Consider the following 17,833-nt stretch of genomic DNA (forward strand, 5'->3'; position numbering starts at 1 on the left):
TCAGAGTTATCTGAAGAGCTGTATGCGCACTTGGATACGTTGAAGTGACGCCAACAACCTGATTGCACGTGAAATTATGGACTACGAAACGAAGCAGACAACTGTTATCAGATGTTGGGCTGCATTAAAAGAGTGTTGTCTTTGATAAGGAATCTTCGCAGACGACTGGCCGCCAGAAGCATAGCCAGCAATTTATATCGGCGGGTCAAAAAATACAAGTCCGATTATCTTTTGTTTGTAACCAATTACAGCGTTCGCATACTATTATCGAAAGCAGCGTGTCATCAGCCTAGGGCTTTTATGAACGAAAGCCCGTGTTATTACCGCAGAATTGTTCTAAATATTGCAGCCAATTATACTGGACCTATATTTAAAGAATGCCTTTATTTACAGATGTATTTTACGTTATAATTGTTTTTAAGATGAATCTTCATACTTGGCGCATTGTCAGTGAAACTGTGCAACCAATTATAAAGATAAGTAACGAATAAAAAAGATAATTCTGAATTTCCTTTGGGAAAGTAGGGAGAATTCGTACCACTTTATAATATTCTCTCGAAGTGTGCGTGTGAAAAACACGTTCCTTTTAAGCCGCGTATAAAAATAGTTCGATGACTTAATCTGCGAAGTATTTTGCAAGATGAGCTTTAATTTGTACTCCACACCTAATAAAATGTAAATCAAGGTGAGCCACATTACCTAAATTACGATAATTAAAGGGCGCGCCGCAAGAACGTCATTAATTGGCAATTTACTGCCTCGGGAGCCGAGCTGGTTCTCCTGCAAAGGTACCTTCACCGCCGAACACGGCTCGACGCGATCTGCGTCGCCGCGCAACATCGCAGTGCAGCTGTGTCTGAAAGAAAAGGCAACCGGAGCGCGCACAGGCGATCGCGCGTCGTACCGTTACGTCGCCCAGTGACGTAACCGCCCCGCGAACCAATCAGCGCGAGCGAATCCTCCTTTCTCACGGGCTCTTGACTGGCGGCCGTTCTGCGATACAAAAACGAAACCACTTGCAGACGACGCCGGCAAATCTAGATTACACCTCTCGCGCAGCTCGCGAAGGCTCTCGCGTCGCGTACAGGCGACGACAGTGTCAGTCTTCGTTATCTCACCTACATCTTATTTTTTTTGTCTTTCTTTCTCGTTTTGCTCTCCTCGTGTTCGCAACGACGAAGAACGTCGCATTAATTTTATTCGCGCTTCAAGGTGTAAGAGAGAGGAGGGGCCGTTACTTCGGTCGCCGTGCCTGGAAACATCTCTCCTAACACGCACAGGAGAACGACAGTTCCTTAGTATCGCTATACTTTTTTTTGGGGGCAAATTTCCCGGCCTGCTGCAAACGGGTTACCCTGCATTTGTGAAGTGCGCGAGTACCCACGATGTTGGACAGTGTGAAGATCAAGAACGCCCTCGTGCGTGAAGTGATCGCTGAACTCCTGGGAACGTTCGTACTTGTGGTGAGTGAAAATGTCCTTTTAGTTGCATGTGCGCGAGTTTAAGTGTCTGCTGTTTCTAAACGCGGGGAAAAATCCATCGCTACAGTCCGATTTTCGTTTCGCAACCGTTCTCGATTCCGTCTCTCCCGGCAGCTCATCGCAATTTACACGAAGTGTCGTGCAGTGAAAGCGTCATGATGCACGCGATGTGTGGAGTGCTCGCGCTGTCGCCACTTTTAATGTCGCCCTCGGCCACACAAATGTAACCGGTGCTCGAAAAAGCCCTGCTAAATGTCGAAACGCACTTACGCTGTTATTGTCTTTCGTACTCAGCAAACGCGAGAAAAAATAAATTCAGCCCAGACAGAGTACGTAAGACGATAGATGGAAGTGTCATGTAGTTGAATCCCTACAGCAATATAAAAAACACGTGCATGATTTGCATACGTGATCAACTAAACAGAAAGCGGATAGTCTGGCTATTTATTCTAGTTTACTTGTACTGTGGAAGTATCGCGAACGTATTCGTCGCATATAAATGTTGCAATCTGCATTTATATGTTGTTGTTTTTTTTCTTGAAAACCCACATAACCGCAGTTGTAGCAAAACCTCTACAGATTAAAAAGAAATTACGCTGTTGGAACTGAGCCAGGTGTGTGACGTTTTGTTTTAGGGTTTGGGATATTCCTTTAGGCGCGACGTGATTGAACATGTACAATATTTTTTTCGTTTGTTCTTTCACTTGTTTATGAGAGTGTGTTATAGTGTATACGATGAGGGATTGCATAGTTGTTGGTGCGAGATATGCAAAGTTGTCGTATCTTAATTGCAAAAGTTTTTTTTTTTGGAAGGGGGGGCAATTATTAACGTAATATGAGAAACTCGTAAACAGAGAGTGAGTGCCGGATCCTACGTTTCGACAAGTGAACTTGTCTTTTTCATGGCTTCAACTTTCTAATACGAATTCTCATTACAAAAAAAAAATATTATTGACATAATCAAATTTCGGGCTGTAGCTTTTGCGGTCGCAGTTGCGTCACTTCAACTTGCACAATACAAAAGAGCTTGCACAGTTTTGTCATCTTCTTCGACAGGATACGAAAATTGTTGCCTGCGTCGATTGTGTTCTTTTTTTGTCCCCTATTTTATATATAAAAAAAACTCTATGTGAAGCTGGTAGCGCGCGCGCGCCATTCATCACCCAATAATACTGAACGCGTAACACTGAAGTGAGAAAATGCATGCGGAATAAATCACTATTATAGTTGAAAAGACATAATTGGAGACTCGCTCGCTGGATTCCGTGATGAACGGTTGTGCCACCCGGGATCTCTGACGCCAGCGCAGCTCTCGTCGATCGGCCCGCCGTCCGCGGTCTTCTGACGCCGTGCAGCTCTGGACGAGTGGTGCCCCGTCCTCGGACTCCTTCAACGGTGTCCCCAATCTTTACTCTGTCTTGTCTCCCGTTTCTTCACTCGTATGAGACGAGTGCGTCGTCTTCTATATCTTCGTCTTTGTCGAGATGGGCTACTTATATTTATCTTTATATTCTATTTAACCCCTTATCCCATTCCCTACAAGGCACTGCACCGTGTCGCCCACGATGCAGACAGAAATTGGGTGCCTTTTTCTCTTCCTTCAGAAATCACTCACACAGACGACAAAAAGCTTTTCAAATGCTGCGGCTGTTTTACAGGGTTGGGAGTTATGGCACCTACAGAGAGGAAGAAAATATAAAAATAATATCTGGACCTTTTACGTGCCAAAATGACAGCGTGATAATGAGGTACGCCGCAGTGGAGGATTCCGGAAATTTCGATTATTGGGCGTTCTTTAACTGCAATGACAACAGACAGCCTACGGGCCTCAAGCGTTTGGCTTCAATCGAAAGGCGACCGCTGGGGTTGGGTTCGAACCCGTGACCTTCCGGTCAGCAGCCGAGGACACTGACAACTGTACAATCGATGCAGACCGTTGCATAGTGCAGAGAGTTCAAAAAACAGTACGAAATCCCCCATTTAAATGTGTGTGATAATATTATCGCGGCTTTGGCACGTGAAGGCCAAGAATCAAATCGAAGACTTCGTAGTGGCGTTTCGCGGAACGTGCACAGGCCAGCAGCTATGCGCAACACCTTCGAGGATGAAATTTAGATTATGGTGTTTAATATATCGAAGCTCAACGCTGGGTTGTGACCATCTACTTATATTACAACCAGTTGCGATTGTTTCATCTAGGTGCACTTCAATGATACTGTGGACACGCCATGTTGACGCAAGCACGAGAGTTCTCGAATTTTCCCACATTCGAAATGTGGCCACCGTTGGCAGGAGCTGAAACGTGCAGCGCTTTTCTGAGCACTTGAAATATATTTGATTGATTGATTTGTGGGGTTTAACGTCCCAAAACCCCCTATGATTATGAGAGACGCCGTAGTGGAGGGCTCCGGAAATGTCGACCACCTGGGGTTCTTTAACGTGCACCCAAATCTGAGCACACGGGCCTACAACATTTCCGCCTCCATCGGAAATGCAGCCGCCGCAGCCGGGATTCGAACCCGCGACCTGCGGGTCAGTAGCCGAGTACCTTAGCCACTAGACCACCGCGGCGGGGTCTGAGCACTTGAAATCCGTATTTTATACACAACTATGGTGTTTACATTTGGATGTAATTGATTCCAGGCGAGATATAGCTCGGGAGTTTGTACACTACAGTGTAGAAACTTCAGACGGCCATCCATAACATAGAGAGAGACTGTATTAAAAAAAATAAACAGATTTTTGCCGGCGGCTATAGAGCGTTGGCATTCTACCCTGTATAGAGATGGGGAATGGCATTAAAAGGTTTCGAGAAGAGAGAGGTAAATAATGATTGAAAGAGAAAGACGTTATGCGAACTTCGTGGCCACGCTCGAAGCTTCTCCCATGAAGGCAGTGAGCAAAAGTGCGGAACAATCAGGCGTGCATTTTGAATTACCGTACATTTCCATCGACCTTAACGTATAAAGGACCATTCGTAGACGAAGCCTTCGTCTACGCAGACGCGGAAAGGAGTGTTTCCCGGAGAGAACGGGCGGCACGCGGTGAACATGCAGCGTGGCTGCGATGGTCCACGCAGGAGCATCGCGAACACGCTTGACCGCACTGTCCGTCACCGGGGGAGCGTCGCGTTTCCGTTTGACCAACGGACTGCCCTCCTGTCTCTCTCCTTAACGAGCGGCGGCGGTCTCGTCACCGCATCCCTCAGGGGCGCTTGACCTTGAAACATCACGCGGCTTCGGCCGGAAAGTGAGCGCAAAGGCCGACCGAGCGCCAAAGATTGCCTTCGTAAGCGTATACGCATGCATTGATTAAGAGTTGGTTTCGCGTTACTTGAATTTGCTTATTCCCCCAAAATATAGCACTGCCACATAAACTATATAACGATGTTATTATCGTAATGCACTCTTTCTCCGGCCTCCTGTTTTCAATAAAGCGCTACAAAACGTAACACAGACAGAACTTCGAACATGCAGATGAGATACCCAATCCCCTCGCAAACTCACTGGTTAACGCATGCGGTGAGGCTATAGTTACCTTTGCAGTGCTGTATTCCAGCTACCCGTACACATACACCTGCCATGCAAGGGTTAAAGTCATCGACAGCTCTGCGTTTGTAAGTCCTATTTCTCGTTCGATGACTGCTTTTCGAAACATAATGCGCGAATATTTCGAGCGCCCCGATTGGATGGCGTCTGCGTTGAATAACTGCTGCAAGTGTGAATGTCGCAATGAACAGTGTGTATTCACAGAATGACCGTAGGACAGCATGTGCTCGTAAGAGCAAACTTCTTGCTTGGCGTATGCTTTAGTTAATGGTTAAGGCTTAGAGGATTGGTAGAAGTGGTGCGAGAAAAGAAATATCTCATCTCCTATTGAAAAAAAAAAAACAAAAAAACAGCGTTCCGCGGGGTGACAGTGAAAACGCCGCACAGTGTGTCCCATTGTGATACAAAGCAAACGGGAGACTCTGGACCACACTGTACTGCAACGCTCTAGTATCTTACAGTGCGCTGGGAGGCACTGGTCACGCTGTACAGTGTGTGCCGCGCACTGGGAACACTGGTGGCACATTAGAAAAAAACAGGGCGTGCTAAATATGACTTCATTAGACTCGGCCTCGATAACCCAAAGTGAAATATTTGTTCTATAGCGAACGATAAAACGCACTAAGATAACATTGTTGAGTTATTTATATGGCACTGCTATATTTTGGGGGGTAAACAATACCATCCACTCTAAGGTAACCAAACTTAGATGACAGAACGACTATAAAATATTATTAAAGAATAATAAATACCCTTTTTAGCCCTTTTCTTGCCGTGGACAAAACAGGACGCTTAAAAACAACGCTGACACATTTTCAAGCAGCGAGGTTGGGAGGTTTCTTTCTGGGCTTCGTCTGAACGACAGACCGGCAGCTACATGCGTGAGCACGCACGAAAGTCCCATTTAAAGACCCGGCCATTTACTGAGCAAACCACAACGTTTGTACACGCTGGGACGAAACAAGCACGTCTTATAGCCACCTTCCGACGTGTATAGGGGCACCTCGGACCGCTAAAACTAGCTCACTGTATGGAAGCGCATATCACTCCCGGGCGCAGATGACCGAATAAACGGTCCATCGCGCACGACGTGAACGTCAATTAAGGTGCACTAGTGCGTTTCCAGTAGCTGCGTGCCGGGTTTTCTCCGTGCTTTATTTTTTATTTGTCTGTTTAATGACTTTTTTTTTTCTTTCTGGAAACCCCTGCTGGCGTGTTCCACCGCCTCACTCGAATCGCGAGACACTGGTGAATCGGAACATGCTGCAATGCTCGAAACAAGAAAAACATGTTTTAGATCACCCTTCAACTACGTTGTTCGTTGCAAAAAGTAATTACGTCATAACGGTAATTAGCTGATCCAGCGATCGCGCCACGAGACCGCGCTCGCAGCAAGCGTCTTTCAGAACAGAGGTCTCGCTTGAATAGATGTGCTGACATTAAAGCTTTCTTGCCAGCGCGAAGGACGCTTTTTACAACCGAGAACAGGTGCTGGGACCGGAGATACAATTTATTGCCACTTTTACTGTGCATCATTTGTACCAGGATAAAAAAAAAAGGCATTAAATATATTTTAAAAATGCGCACAGACTGACAGAACAACAGGATTAGTGGAAATATATTACCGACGCGCATTACATACGTTTAAATTATAGTTGAAGATATGTGTTTAAAATGAAAATTACTTGAATATTTTTTAAGTGCAACATCAGTAACTTCAGATGCATTTCATGAACTAATATAGAGGCGTACCACAAAGTAAAAACTGAAATATTACTTTGCTGTAAACGCATATAACCAACATATATGCATTGAGTGTGCAGCCAACAATAATTACACACTGGCTATCAAAAATCCAGCCAACAAATAGGCAGTGTTGGCGTAGTATAGGCGAGTCAATACGGTTGACTTTCTACTACTGTCTTTTTAAAATATTTTTTCAGACTCAGTTAATGGTTGAGAGGCTCCTTACGAAAGAGAAGTTTTGTGAGTTCAAACTCAGTTCATACGTCAGAGAATGTTTCACCTTCTAAACAAGGACAAAGTACATACAATGGTCAGACGCGATTGCCTAATGCTATCGAAGCTCATAGAGTAACGAGATCAATCTGGCCGCTATATACGCCGTCACCGTACCGTGCAAGTTTTCGCGGCCGCAGGCGCTTCGGTGGGTGAGAGAGATGCATTTCCGATAAATCAAAGTCAGGACAAGCGACCATAAATTAGTTACACCGCCGACGACGCTGTGGGCTCTTTGACGGGTGCAGCACGGACTCCGCCGTTGCCGCCACCTTATCTCGGCAAAGAAAATGCATCTCCCATTCTTCAACGTCGTGGCTCATAATTTCTTTCTTTCTTTCTTTCTTTCTTTCTTTCTTTCTTTCTTTCTTTCTTTCTTTCTTTCTTTCTTTCTTTCTTTCTTTCTTTCTTTCTTTCTTTCTTTCTTTCTTTCTTTCTTTCTTTCTTTCTTTCTTTCTATTAAACGGGGCGTAGCCACGATGAAGAAAACTCTTACACGTCAAGGTGCACGCGGGGACGAAGAACGGGACACGAACAAAAGACAAAAAAATTATGCAAAGTCATTAAAGCCACAAAACAGCAAGAACGTGCACATACTGAAAGACGAGTCCACTGTGGCAGGACCCGATTCTCAATTAAGGTCAGTGATTCCATGAGCCTCGAATAAAGAACGAGGCGCGGCCACCCCTCAAGCGTGGCATTGAGTAAAAGCCCCGGTCGAACTGAGCCAGCAGCGTACAACTGTAAACGTCCCGAACTGGCGAACGCTGGCGACATCGCTGCTTTTCACTCGTTTCGAATCTTTCTCTTCGCGCGTTTACCTATTTTAGCCGGCACTCCGTTTCTGCGTGCGGCGCTGGCATTGCGATTCGAGCCAGGGCCAATCCAATTAAGGTTGCGGGTTTTCACGAACGTTATTTCGAGAACGACGTAGCAAAAACGTAACTCACGGTGCACCATAACGGATGCGTCTGATAACGTTCACTTCTGGGGCGCGTTCACGCAACGTGAAATGATTAATCGAACAGCCTTGCTCTGTATGGTCGCGCTTTGCTCTTGTCTCCCGGGCGCAGCTCCCGTCGCACCTGTCGGTTATAATCGAGAGCGAGCGAGTCGAGCTCGATGAGACGTCCGCCCAGCTGACGACCGACCCGGTGACAATCCGTTCCCCTCCCGTTCCCTGCTCCAGTAACTGCAGAGGTCTGTGTCGCGCGTCGCGATAGGAACCTCAAGATTGTTCACACTCGCTCTAATAACGGTTGTGCACTTCCATCGCGAGTTGCTCATGCTGGCGTGAAATTAGCCCCGTTAGAGCAAATCAAACGACTCCCAGACGTCCGTGCGCACCGCAAAAGTGTCGAGAATCACTTGCGTATCCCAGATCAATCATATACCCGCCCACGTGGTCGGTGTCTTCCGGGTACAATTTGTGTGTGCGAATAAGAATAGAAGCTCGCGTGAACAGCAGCAAGCTGTAAATCACTTGTGAGAGCATCAAAACAAATGACAGCATATCCACGGAGTGAATGATGGAGAGTGGGCCGAAGCATCCATCCGTCCATTCGTTCTTGCTTCCGTCCGTCTATGCGTCCGCCTGTGTGACCGTCCGTGCGTCCATTCACCTGTCCGTGCGTGCGTATGTTCGTACGTCCGCACGTCCATCTGTGCGTCCGTCCCTGCGTTCGTCCATGCATCCGCGCCTGCGTCCGTCCATGCGTCATCCGTCGGTGCAGCCATCCGTGAGTCCGTCCATGCATCTGTCTGTGTGTCCGTTCGTCCATCTAGTCAACACTCCAAGTACCACCATCTCGCATATTTTCATCATATATTCCGCATATGCACCGCCATCCAGCAGACATTCCAAGGACTAAACGAGAGGTGGCACACGCACACTTTCTTAGAACTTGCGCTTCGGGTCTATTTCCCACCTTTAACCACCTCGAGTTCATGGTATATACTAGTTAACTGTATTCATGGCACTGCGGCCCAACGCTCGCTAAAACCTTTCTAAAACCAAGGAGGTTACGCCCAGCGAGTATAACGTAGCAACCCTTTCTTGTCAGATAGTGCCGAATGTACATGCCAATGGCTGCTAAGGGGGAATGAGAGACAGGAGAATTTGACTTTTAGTTAACGCGCACGCTGCGAGTTTTTTGTTGTTCAACAACGCACAGGAGAAATTTCTCACCGGCACCACCTTGGAGGTCAAAATGTGAGACTGGTTACACACTACGACTACGAGGGACGAACGGGTGCCGCTATAAGGAGCTTCGCCCCTAAAAAATTTTACGTACCCTACGCACTCCAAGTCGAATTATCTGAAATATTTTGGAGAACCTCTATTTTTTTTAATTATAGATGCATAACGATACTGCAACTCTGTACCTTATGAGAGAGCGTTCAGATGTTAAACGCGCCAAATGATTTTAGCCAGTTGCACAAACGCTTGGCACTGCATGTTGAGCTGGCTTTCACACTGCGTAATAGAAAAAAATAAGGCAAAAAAAAAGCTCACCTATTCGTTCGCGAAGATAAGGTATGCAACCGCCCGTATACGATCATCTTTCCTCCAGTAAAAAAAAACAAAGTAAAATAAATAACATATGATCACTATTTAAAAGAGAAACGACAGTGAAGCGAGCTTGCATGGCAAGCCTCTGTCAGCAAGAAGTCGAGCAAAACATCAGCAGAAGCAGCAATCGGTGTAGCGTATACGTTTGTATATAAAGAACATCTTCAGGCACTTCAAAAGCAAGCACAAGATTTTCTGTGTAGGTGCTTCCTTGTCGGGGAATACGTTAATGAGCAAACTGGACAGAGTAGCTGCGCACGTTCGTTACAGAACGCTATAGCTAAAAGCGGCATTCGGGGGGAACATCTAAGATTAAATAAGCCATTAAACTGATTTCGTTTTGGCGCCCCTACACGGGAGTCTCTAAGTTCTCTAAGGATTTTTTACACAAGGAATGAGAATCTCGGTTATCAGATCCATGTCCCGTGACAAATTGTAATCGACACGTTTATTCGACGCCATCTCGAAGCACGTATAGAGAGCGAGTGAAGGAGTTATTGGCTGGCAGCGGTCCAGGCGACGACGGCAAGGGTTGCGCGAAGGAAATCTCGGGCACGGCACGATATTGCAGCTGCTGCTTGTGCGAACGCTTGCCGTTGCCGCGTCAGCGATACATCCGAGAACTTCCGAGCGAGGCTGCACTCGCATGCACGCAAGTCTTCAGCGCCCACTTCTCGTCATAGACTGACTGGCAGCTCCACTTCACGGCTGCACGTAGAGTTGCGATCGTGTACAGAGATCCGAAATTGAGGTGATATAGTCGGCTTACATCACAAGTGGAGCTCTGTTGAGCCCCTGGCGAATGATGTGTTTTCGTACCCGAAGTCGTACACGTCGTGCGTATGAAACCGTATTTATCCAGTTGACGCGACCACTTCATACGCCTGGTAGAGCGCCTAAGTTGCGCATCGGGACGATGCCTCTTTCGGGGGGGAGGCAAATGTCACGTGCTTGTCAAAAAGAAAGACAATGACAGTTGTGCATGTGCCATGAAGTACAACGAAATGGATGAAAAAGAAGAACTCTCTTGCGCGTTCTAATAAAAGAACCGACCTGCTTCTGGTGTCTCAATTTCTGCGGCAAGACCTCTGTTTTGACGTCGTGACAATATGTTGTCACAATATGGGAGCTAGTCCTTTTCTTTCATTAGATATTATAAGCAGTTATATCGGTGTCCTCGGTGCTCAACGGAGGTGCAAAAAAAAAAAAAAGCGCCAGGCGCCCACTTCTATGCATTGCTCAGCTGCCCACAAAATATTGAAAAGAGAGCACAAAAAAAAGGTGGAGCTTCGAGAGAGGTGCGAGCAAATGAAATTTATTTTGCGCCGTATAGTATGAATAGCTGCTTTGTTCTTCGCGTGGTCAATTTATTTTTCGTTTTTTGATTACCCTGACAACCTACAATCGTGTCTTGCTTCAATATATAACCTATAGATATACGGTAGTGTGAGTCCAGAACGCATCATGTTGTATGCCAGTGCCCAGAGTACGGCGTGAAGAGGAGACAATGCATTCTTTATCATGCTCAACAAGTTCGACAATTCGCCCCAGTAGTGAAATATTTTTACAACACCGTCAAGACTTATTGTTCCGTCTGAAGGACGTGCAAGCACTGGGGTACTGACACCCTTAACAGGAAAGCCCTCTCTGTCAGTCGTTTCAAAATTTATCTTTATATATATATATATATATTTTCTTCTTGCTGTTTTTGAGACCTCATCTTTCCCCGAAATCCAGGGTAACAAACCGGAAAACCTCGTTTGGTTTACTTATATCACAACAATGCCACCGGACATTAAAAAATACACACAAAAGGGCGCAGTTCCCGTAAAATCGTTGCACCATCCGTATGGAAGTATGCTTTACCACCACACCGCAGTCTTACCTCGTCTGGTTAATAATACTGCCTTTCCTCTGCTTCTGTTTTTCCCTTTGTCTCTCTTTCTATAAGTTTTGTTCGAAGAATGATCCGCTTCTCAGAAAAAAAAAGAACGAAAAACATATGCACACATAGTTGAGCATTACTTGATTACCCTCTGCTGCAATTCTGAAAACGTTCGTTTCGTGGTGGACGACTTGTGAAAAATACCACTGAACGTGACAGTGCAATTGCTGCGTACTAACACGCGCAAATCGCGAGCTATGCTTATTTATTTTAACAGCACACCTTCCTGCATCTCTAATCAATGTCTGAAGCCAGTTATCGAGTTAAAATAATTAATTGCAGCAGAAGAAAGTTCAGCAGCGTCAACGCCACCTCTGCTAATCGAACGCATACCCAAGGACGTGCTACGTCAAGTGTCTCCAAGTCCTTGTCACTGCCTGCGACCGGTAGCCGAATCAATCCTCTCAGCGTCTCGCGAGGAGGGCCACGAGCTATAACAAAATTCTAAGGAGCATAGTGAAAGTAAACGAAGGACTACGGAATACGGATGCCTGACGCTCGGCCTTGTTCAAAAACTGACGAGAGGAGTAACACAATCCGCAATGGATTGGGCTTTCTCTTCGCTAAGCTTGTCATTCGGCGCTAGCTGACAGGGCCTTGAAGAGAAATTAGACGAGATGTACGATATACAGTGACTTACAGAATATATAGCCCTAGTTTGATTTAAGTAGCGACACTATACTTTATTAGAACCTAGAAACGAATCTATAAGCTCCGCCAGACGTTTCTGTCCCGCACAAATAAAATTTTCACAAATGTTCGATCGAATTTCGATCGCTCGTTTACGTGACGTCAAGCAACCATCACGTATTTCATGTAGGTGAATTTCCCGTAATGGTACAAGTTTGTGTCGCTAGTTTTTGTTCGAAAGGCAGAACTTCGGGGTATTGTTCAGCACTGCCCGTACAACATTTCAGCAAGGAATGACAAACTTTTAATTTGGAATAGGTGTAGTATTTAAACTAGCAGTGACAACTACATAAAATGGAAACTACTAAGCACGGCTCTGGCACAAAGAATTGACAGGCGCGCCGCAGTACGGGGGGACGAGCTTGCATTTTAGAGCGATAGCTATATATGGCTAGGAGAAACAAAAGAACCCTTCGGCATCGGTGTCAGCAGCTGTCTGCATTGGTTGTGCTATCAGATACGTCGTCCTCGGCGTCGTACCCAAGTACGCGCGCAATTGGCTGCACTGTGAGTGACGTTGCCAATACCGTCGTTGCCGTTGCACCATGCATGCGCGCATCAGTGTCTACTGAGAGCTTCCCCATGGGTGAGCCGCGGACAAGAGCGCCGACAAGGGAAACGTGAAAGAGCTAGCATTCGCTGGGCCAATGGTGTGCTGCCCGGGCACGAAAACAGGTCTGGGAGGCAGAGTGCCGGCAACAACTGCTTACCCATGAATGGACAGCCTTCCAAGCCGCGCTAAAATTCGAACACAAGTGCAAGCGTAAATGGTAGGCAGATCCTGCAAACCACACCGCCGAGTTAGCTCGTGATGCGACAACGCCGCGCCGAACAAGCGGTGTCGCGGGCACAGCAGCGTCAATGTGACGATTGCGGGAGCACATTCGCCACTCTGGCTTCGTCTGCGACGTCTGTGACGGCCTGCGGTTCGATAGCAATCCCGGTGATTAACGCATCGCGAAACGCATTTATCCGCTCATTACATTCCTTTATGACAGGGATCATGCGAGGCGCAACGTGCCACATATGAAATAAACACTGTGGTAAACCCAAGCCAAACATGTGTCTAACCTCATTAAGAAGCACGAACATGTAACCAGTAATTGTGAAAGGCTTCGGGTTGAACCTACTGTTAAAGACCGGAGCATTATGTTTCAGCTTTCACCGGTTACCCATTTGTACGAAGTGCTCGGGCGGTGATTTTTTTTTCTTGGGCTGCAACCGACTGTAGGATCGGTATTACAGCAAAAGCTCTCATGAGATCACAAGGGCAAAGTGCGCCGTCGTTCTACCTCGCCGCTACCACTGTTCGTAACCACTATCGTGCTAAATAAGAAAAGTTAGTGAGACACCACGAACACATTGAGATTCCAGCCCAGGTCCCCTGCGTGCCAGTCCAGCATTCCACCACATAGCCACGCGCTGCTTCGAACTTCATGGCAAACTAGCCTTAGGCAAGCTTGATGTCGGGAAAGTAATCGCGTTAGTATGAATAAGAAAACGTTTTAGAAGAGCAAAGGAAACAACCAGGCGTGATACGATGTGAACTACGTAACGAATGGTTCGTCGAATGCACCAACCATTTCGGGCATAATTCTTCACCGTCGTCAACCAAAGCATAAAAAAATGAGCCACAACAGAAGGTCAACAAGAACAAGAGCAACAAAGAAGTTGCACGAAATTCTTGCACGTGTATAGCGGCTACGACGCTTCTCCAAAAAATGACAAAGGATGGCATAGCGATTACCTGGCCAATCTCCCACAGTGGGTATGAGTCGCAAGAAAAAAGTGAAAGAGAACAAGAATGTCTACCTACTACACAAAAGTTACCATTACTTGCGGCGTAGCGGCTACCCTGCAAGTGGGCTTGCAGCAGCTACCCAAATAATGTTAGAAGAAACACCAGGCCTACGTGGAAGGCGCAGCACAGTCACAGCGAAAGCTAGAATAGTGGCCTTTCAGAGCCTTTTTAAGGCAAGCATTTAAAAAGAGCTAAAGAAAGAGCGAAAGAACATTTAAAAAGAGCGAAAGAACATTTTAAAAGAGCGAAAGAACAACCAGTCATCGCACAATGCAAATAACGTAACGAGTAGACCGTTCAATGCTCCTACCTATTACAAAAGCTTGTTCCTGTCCACTAATTAGCATACCCACTTCACGCATAATTCCTAGTCGTCGTCAGCTACTGCACGAACGATTGCCGCAAAATTCATTGCACGTGTTTAACGGATACCACACTTCTGAGAAGAATGACACAAAATAGCTTAGCGAATGTCGTTCTACTACCAAATTTTTTTATTAATAATGCTGTAGTGGGTATCAAGCAAGTGTGCTTGCATTAGTTAATTAATGAGTGTTTATGAAAGGCTCTGAAATGCTGCTGTTGTAGCTTTCGTTGTGACTGTACTACGCCTTACGCGCAGGCCTAGCGTTTTTTTTTTTTTTTTGCAGATGGGTGTAGGTGTAATTTTATGCAAAATAGAAAACTACAGTCGGTACTGAAGCAGAGCATATTGTTAGCGAAAACCACTGGAAGAGAACATTCGCGAAAATCATTGTGAATTGCGCTTGTGCGACATAATAATTCTGAGAACTTCCTAAAGGCCGTTTATTAACTGTATGTAATAGGAAAATAATTTAGAGCTATCCCGCAGACTAAGCTTTTCTCGTAACACGAAGGGGTTTATTTTCTCTAGCTTGATTTAAAGTTATAAGGCCTAACGCTATAGGTAAACTTTTCTATCTTTTATTAACATTTATGTATAAGTGGCAGCTCCTTGAACGCAAGTATCTCACTGCCGAAGAAACGTTTACATGTGAGCAATGACAAAGGCGATCCCGAGAACTACGGTCTGCGTCACGGCTCACGACTCTTAGCTGCGTTTGGAAGTCGGCATACCGTTTGCGCAGTGTCCACCACTAATATGGCCCGCAATAATAGTAGATATAGAGCGATCACGGTGAACACTATACAGTGTTCCTGCGGAGGGATTAATCGAGCGACAGAAAATCATATCTATGTATATGTATGTACGTGTAAACTGTAGGCGGATTACCGCTTCACAGACCACTGCAGGTGACCAAATCTATACAAGTACACTACAGCAATCACCCGAAATGAATGACGCGGCCCGATACCTGGGACACCACTTCCAATAGAGCAAGTCACGCATGCAAGCACCCTGTATACTGCTTTCGTGACACATCATGATTATCGTCTGATATTCGGCGCAATTAAGCGGATACGGTGGTGTGTTTCTCGCGAACAATTTTAGCTAACCAGATTTAGACTGTGCTGCACGCACTCTCTGCTAGTTACGTCGGTCGCCGTTTCTGTCTCTTAACGAGTACACAATCAGATGCAAGGAACGTGCAGGCATCTGCATTCGCAATTTTCGCGGGAATCACTCGTGGTTCGTGCTCACTCCGTTACGCACGATCACTCAATTTTGCGACAATTACGAGCTAAGCAGCAACCGCGTTATGGGTAGAGCTATTTCTTTTTTCCCTGTAAGTACTGCAGCTCGCATCACGTCGTACACGAAAGTCTGGCTTGGCAAGGAATAAGCTAGGGGCCCGTATAAGTTTTCCGATCCGATGCTCCAACCCGAAAAAAGCGTACTTGTCTTTGACACTGGCACATAACAGATCGCCTTTAAATGAGCCGATTCGTTGAAAGCACACCGCAATCATTTGTTCACACAACGTCCACAGTGGTGCTGCGGGCTGTGACTACCTATTGATCACCGAATCACCGAACCACCAAACGCACGGCAAAGAGAGGTGGTGTGTGCGTCACAATTTCTAGCCCTTTATTTGACCAGCCATTTTCTCGTTGGCAGCTTAGCTCGCTGCACTCGAAGTAATCAAGAATACTGGCAGCCCGCAATGCACGTGCGTTATCACTTGCAAGTGCGGGACTGCACCTTTGCAAAGCGAGTGAGTGTGTTTTAAGGAGCGCGAACGAGTTAGGGATGAGTGAGTGATCGAGTGCATGTCCTACAGGTGCATATCCTACCGGACGCAGTGTAAAACATCCAACTGCTGTGTTGCTTATTTCGTGATCTAGCGTATTGTACAGGTCTTTGTCAAGGAAGGCACAACGTTGGTCCCAGCGACATTTCCTGTTGACCGACATTTTTGGACTGCAATATTTTACGTTACCTCGAATTGTGTCACACAATGTAGATGTGGCTTAGTTTCACCTACGGTATACATCACAAAACCGAGCTCATAGCGCATTTAGTTTTGAAGTTCAAAGGTAACCAGTGGTTGAGTACACAGCGCTTTTTTCTTTATTCGTAAGGCGTTCCCTGCTATCGGAACCGTCTTCTCGGACGAATTGACCCTCACCAGCAACGGCTAATTGGCACATGCAAGTATTCTTCGCGTCAGAACGTTTCGCGAATTGAAGCGTACGATTTTAGGATTTTAGCTGAAGCTTTGTTTTATAGGCAAAGCTTCAAGGAACCATAATGTTGAATATATCATTAGCCGATTCACTGAGGAAATATTGAGTACTTTTGGTATAAAGCGTTGCTAATTTGATCCCTAGCTTTTTTTCACGTATAACGTCGTCTTTCTGCATAGAAGTTAAGGCGAGTAATAGGCACTTCTGCACGGCAATGCATGACCACTCCCGTTCCCGTCGTTCTCAAAAGAAAAAAAAAATAGGAGGAAAAGAACGGCAGGTAGGTTAACCAGCCTATAGGCAGCCGGTTTGCTACCCTGCACATGGGAGGAAGATGGGGTAGATAAAAGAGAGAGGAGAGAGGGAAGAGAGATAAACACAGCACATTAAGCAGCGCACGCTCGCACACTCAGTCATAGTCCAGTCTTGTCTTTCGCGGTGTGTGACATTGCTGTTACAGCCGCTTGTTCAAGTCCGTGTCGCATAGGAATATGAACGGTGTTTTTGTCGCCTTCTGTTGCAATGTCCTCTCCCTTCGTTCTCAAAGCTACAAATATGCCTAGGCTCTTCCATCACGAACGGCTCACGACGACTATGACCGGCATCGACTCGTAACCTCGACGTCGTTGGGGTGAGCAGATCGAGCCTGCGGGTGATCCGTGACCCAACATCAGCTCGGGATTGAGATACCAGTTCGAGTGTCTCGCGGTGTGCAGCCAGCGAACCGCGTAATTGCGACGCCCTGGGCGGCTGCGTGCATACAAAGCTCACGCACACGCATGCACAATGACAAGGACGGAGCGGAACACGAATCCGTCCAATTAACATCCTGAGGCTACTACCACTCTTCCCCCTTCCGTCCTTCCGAGAGTCACTCAGCACAACCACCAGAACAACACACATGCACATTGGCAACGGCTCACAAGAGCACTCGTTTCTCATCACGGTCAGCACGGATGGTTCAGCTGCCCATTCATCTCCCTTGCGGCGAATCTGGGGGCAGCCGGGATCTTCGTCCTGTATTCGACAAGAACTATAGGCAAACACCGAAGTTGATATTCAGATACTAATTAAAATTCTGCGCCAAGTGCAAAAAGTTTTCTCTTTTTTTAGTATTAATTCTTTGTTACTGGCTGACTGCATTTGTTAAAGCGATATGCCCAGTTG

The 17,833-nt window shown here is 46.2% G+C and overlaps 1 protein-coding gene across 8 annotated transcripts in view; it reads left to right on the forward strand.

The window, feature by feature from the left end:
• The first annotated feature begins 1,049 nt into the window (after positions 1–1,049).
• LOC119188254 (aquaporin-7) overlaps positions 1,050–17,833 on the forward strand; it is a 103,043-nt gene continuing 86,259 nt past the window's right edge. For all 8 annotated transcript variants that reach the window (XM_037436202.2, XM_037436204.2, XM_037436205.2 and 5 more), the window contains exon 1: positions 1,050–1,463. In XM_037436202.2, the coding sequence (XP_037292099.1) occupies positions 1,386–1,463 (78 nt within the window). In that variant the 5' untranslated portion in view covers positions 1,050–1,385. The remainder of the gene's footprint in view (positions 1,464–17,833) is intronic.

Source organism: Rhipicephalus microplus, chromosome 1 (genome assembly GCF_043290135.1).
Source record: "Rhipicephalus microplus isolate Deutch F79 chromosome 1, USDA_Rmic, whole genome shotgun sequence".
NCBI classification, from domain to species: Eukaryota; Metazoa; Arthropoda; class Arachnida; order Ixodida; family Ixodidae; genus Rhipicephalus; species Rhipicephalus microplus.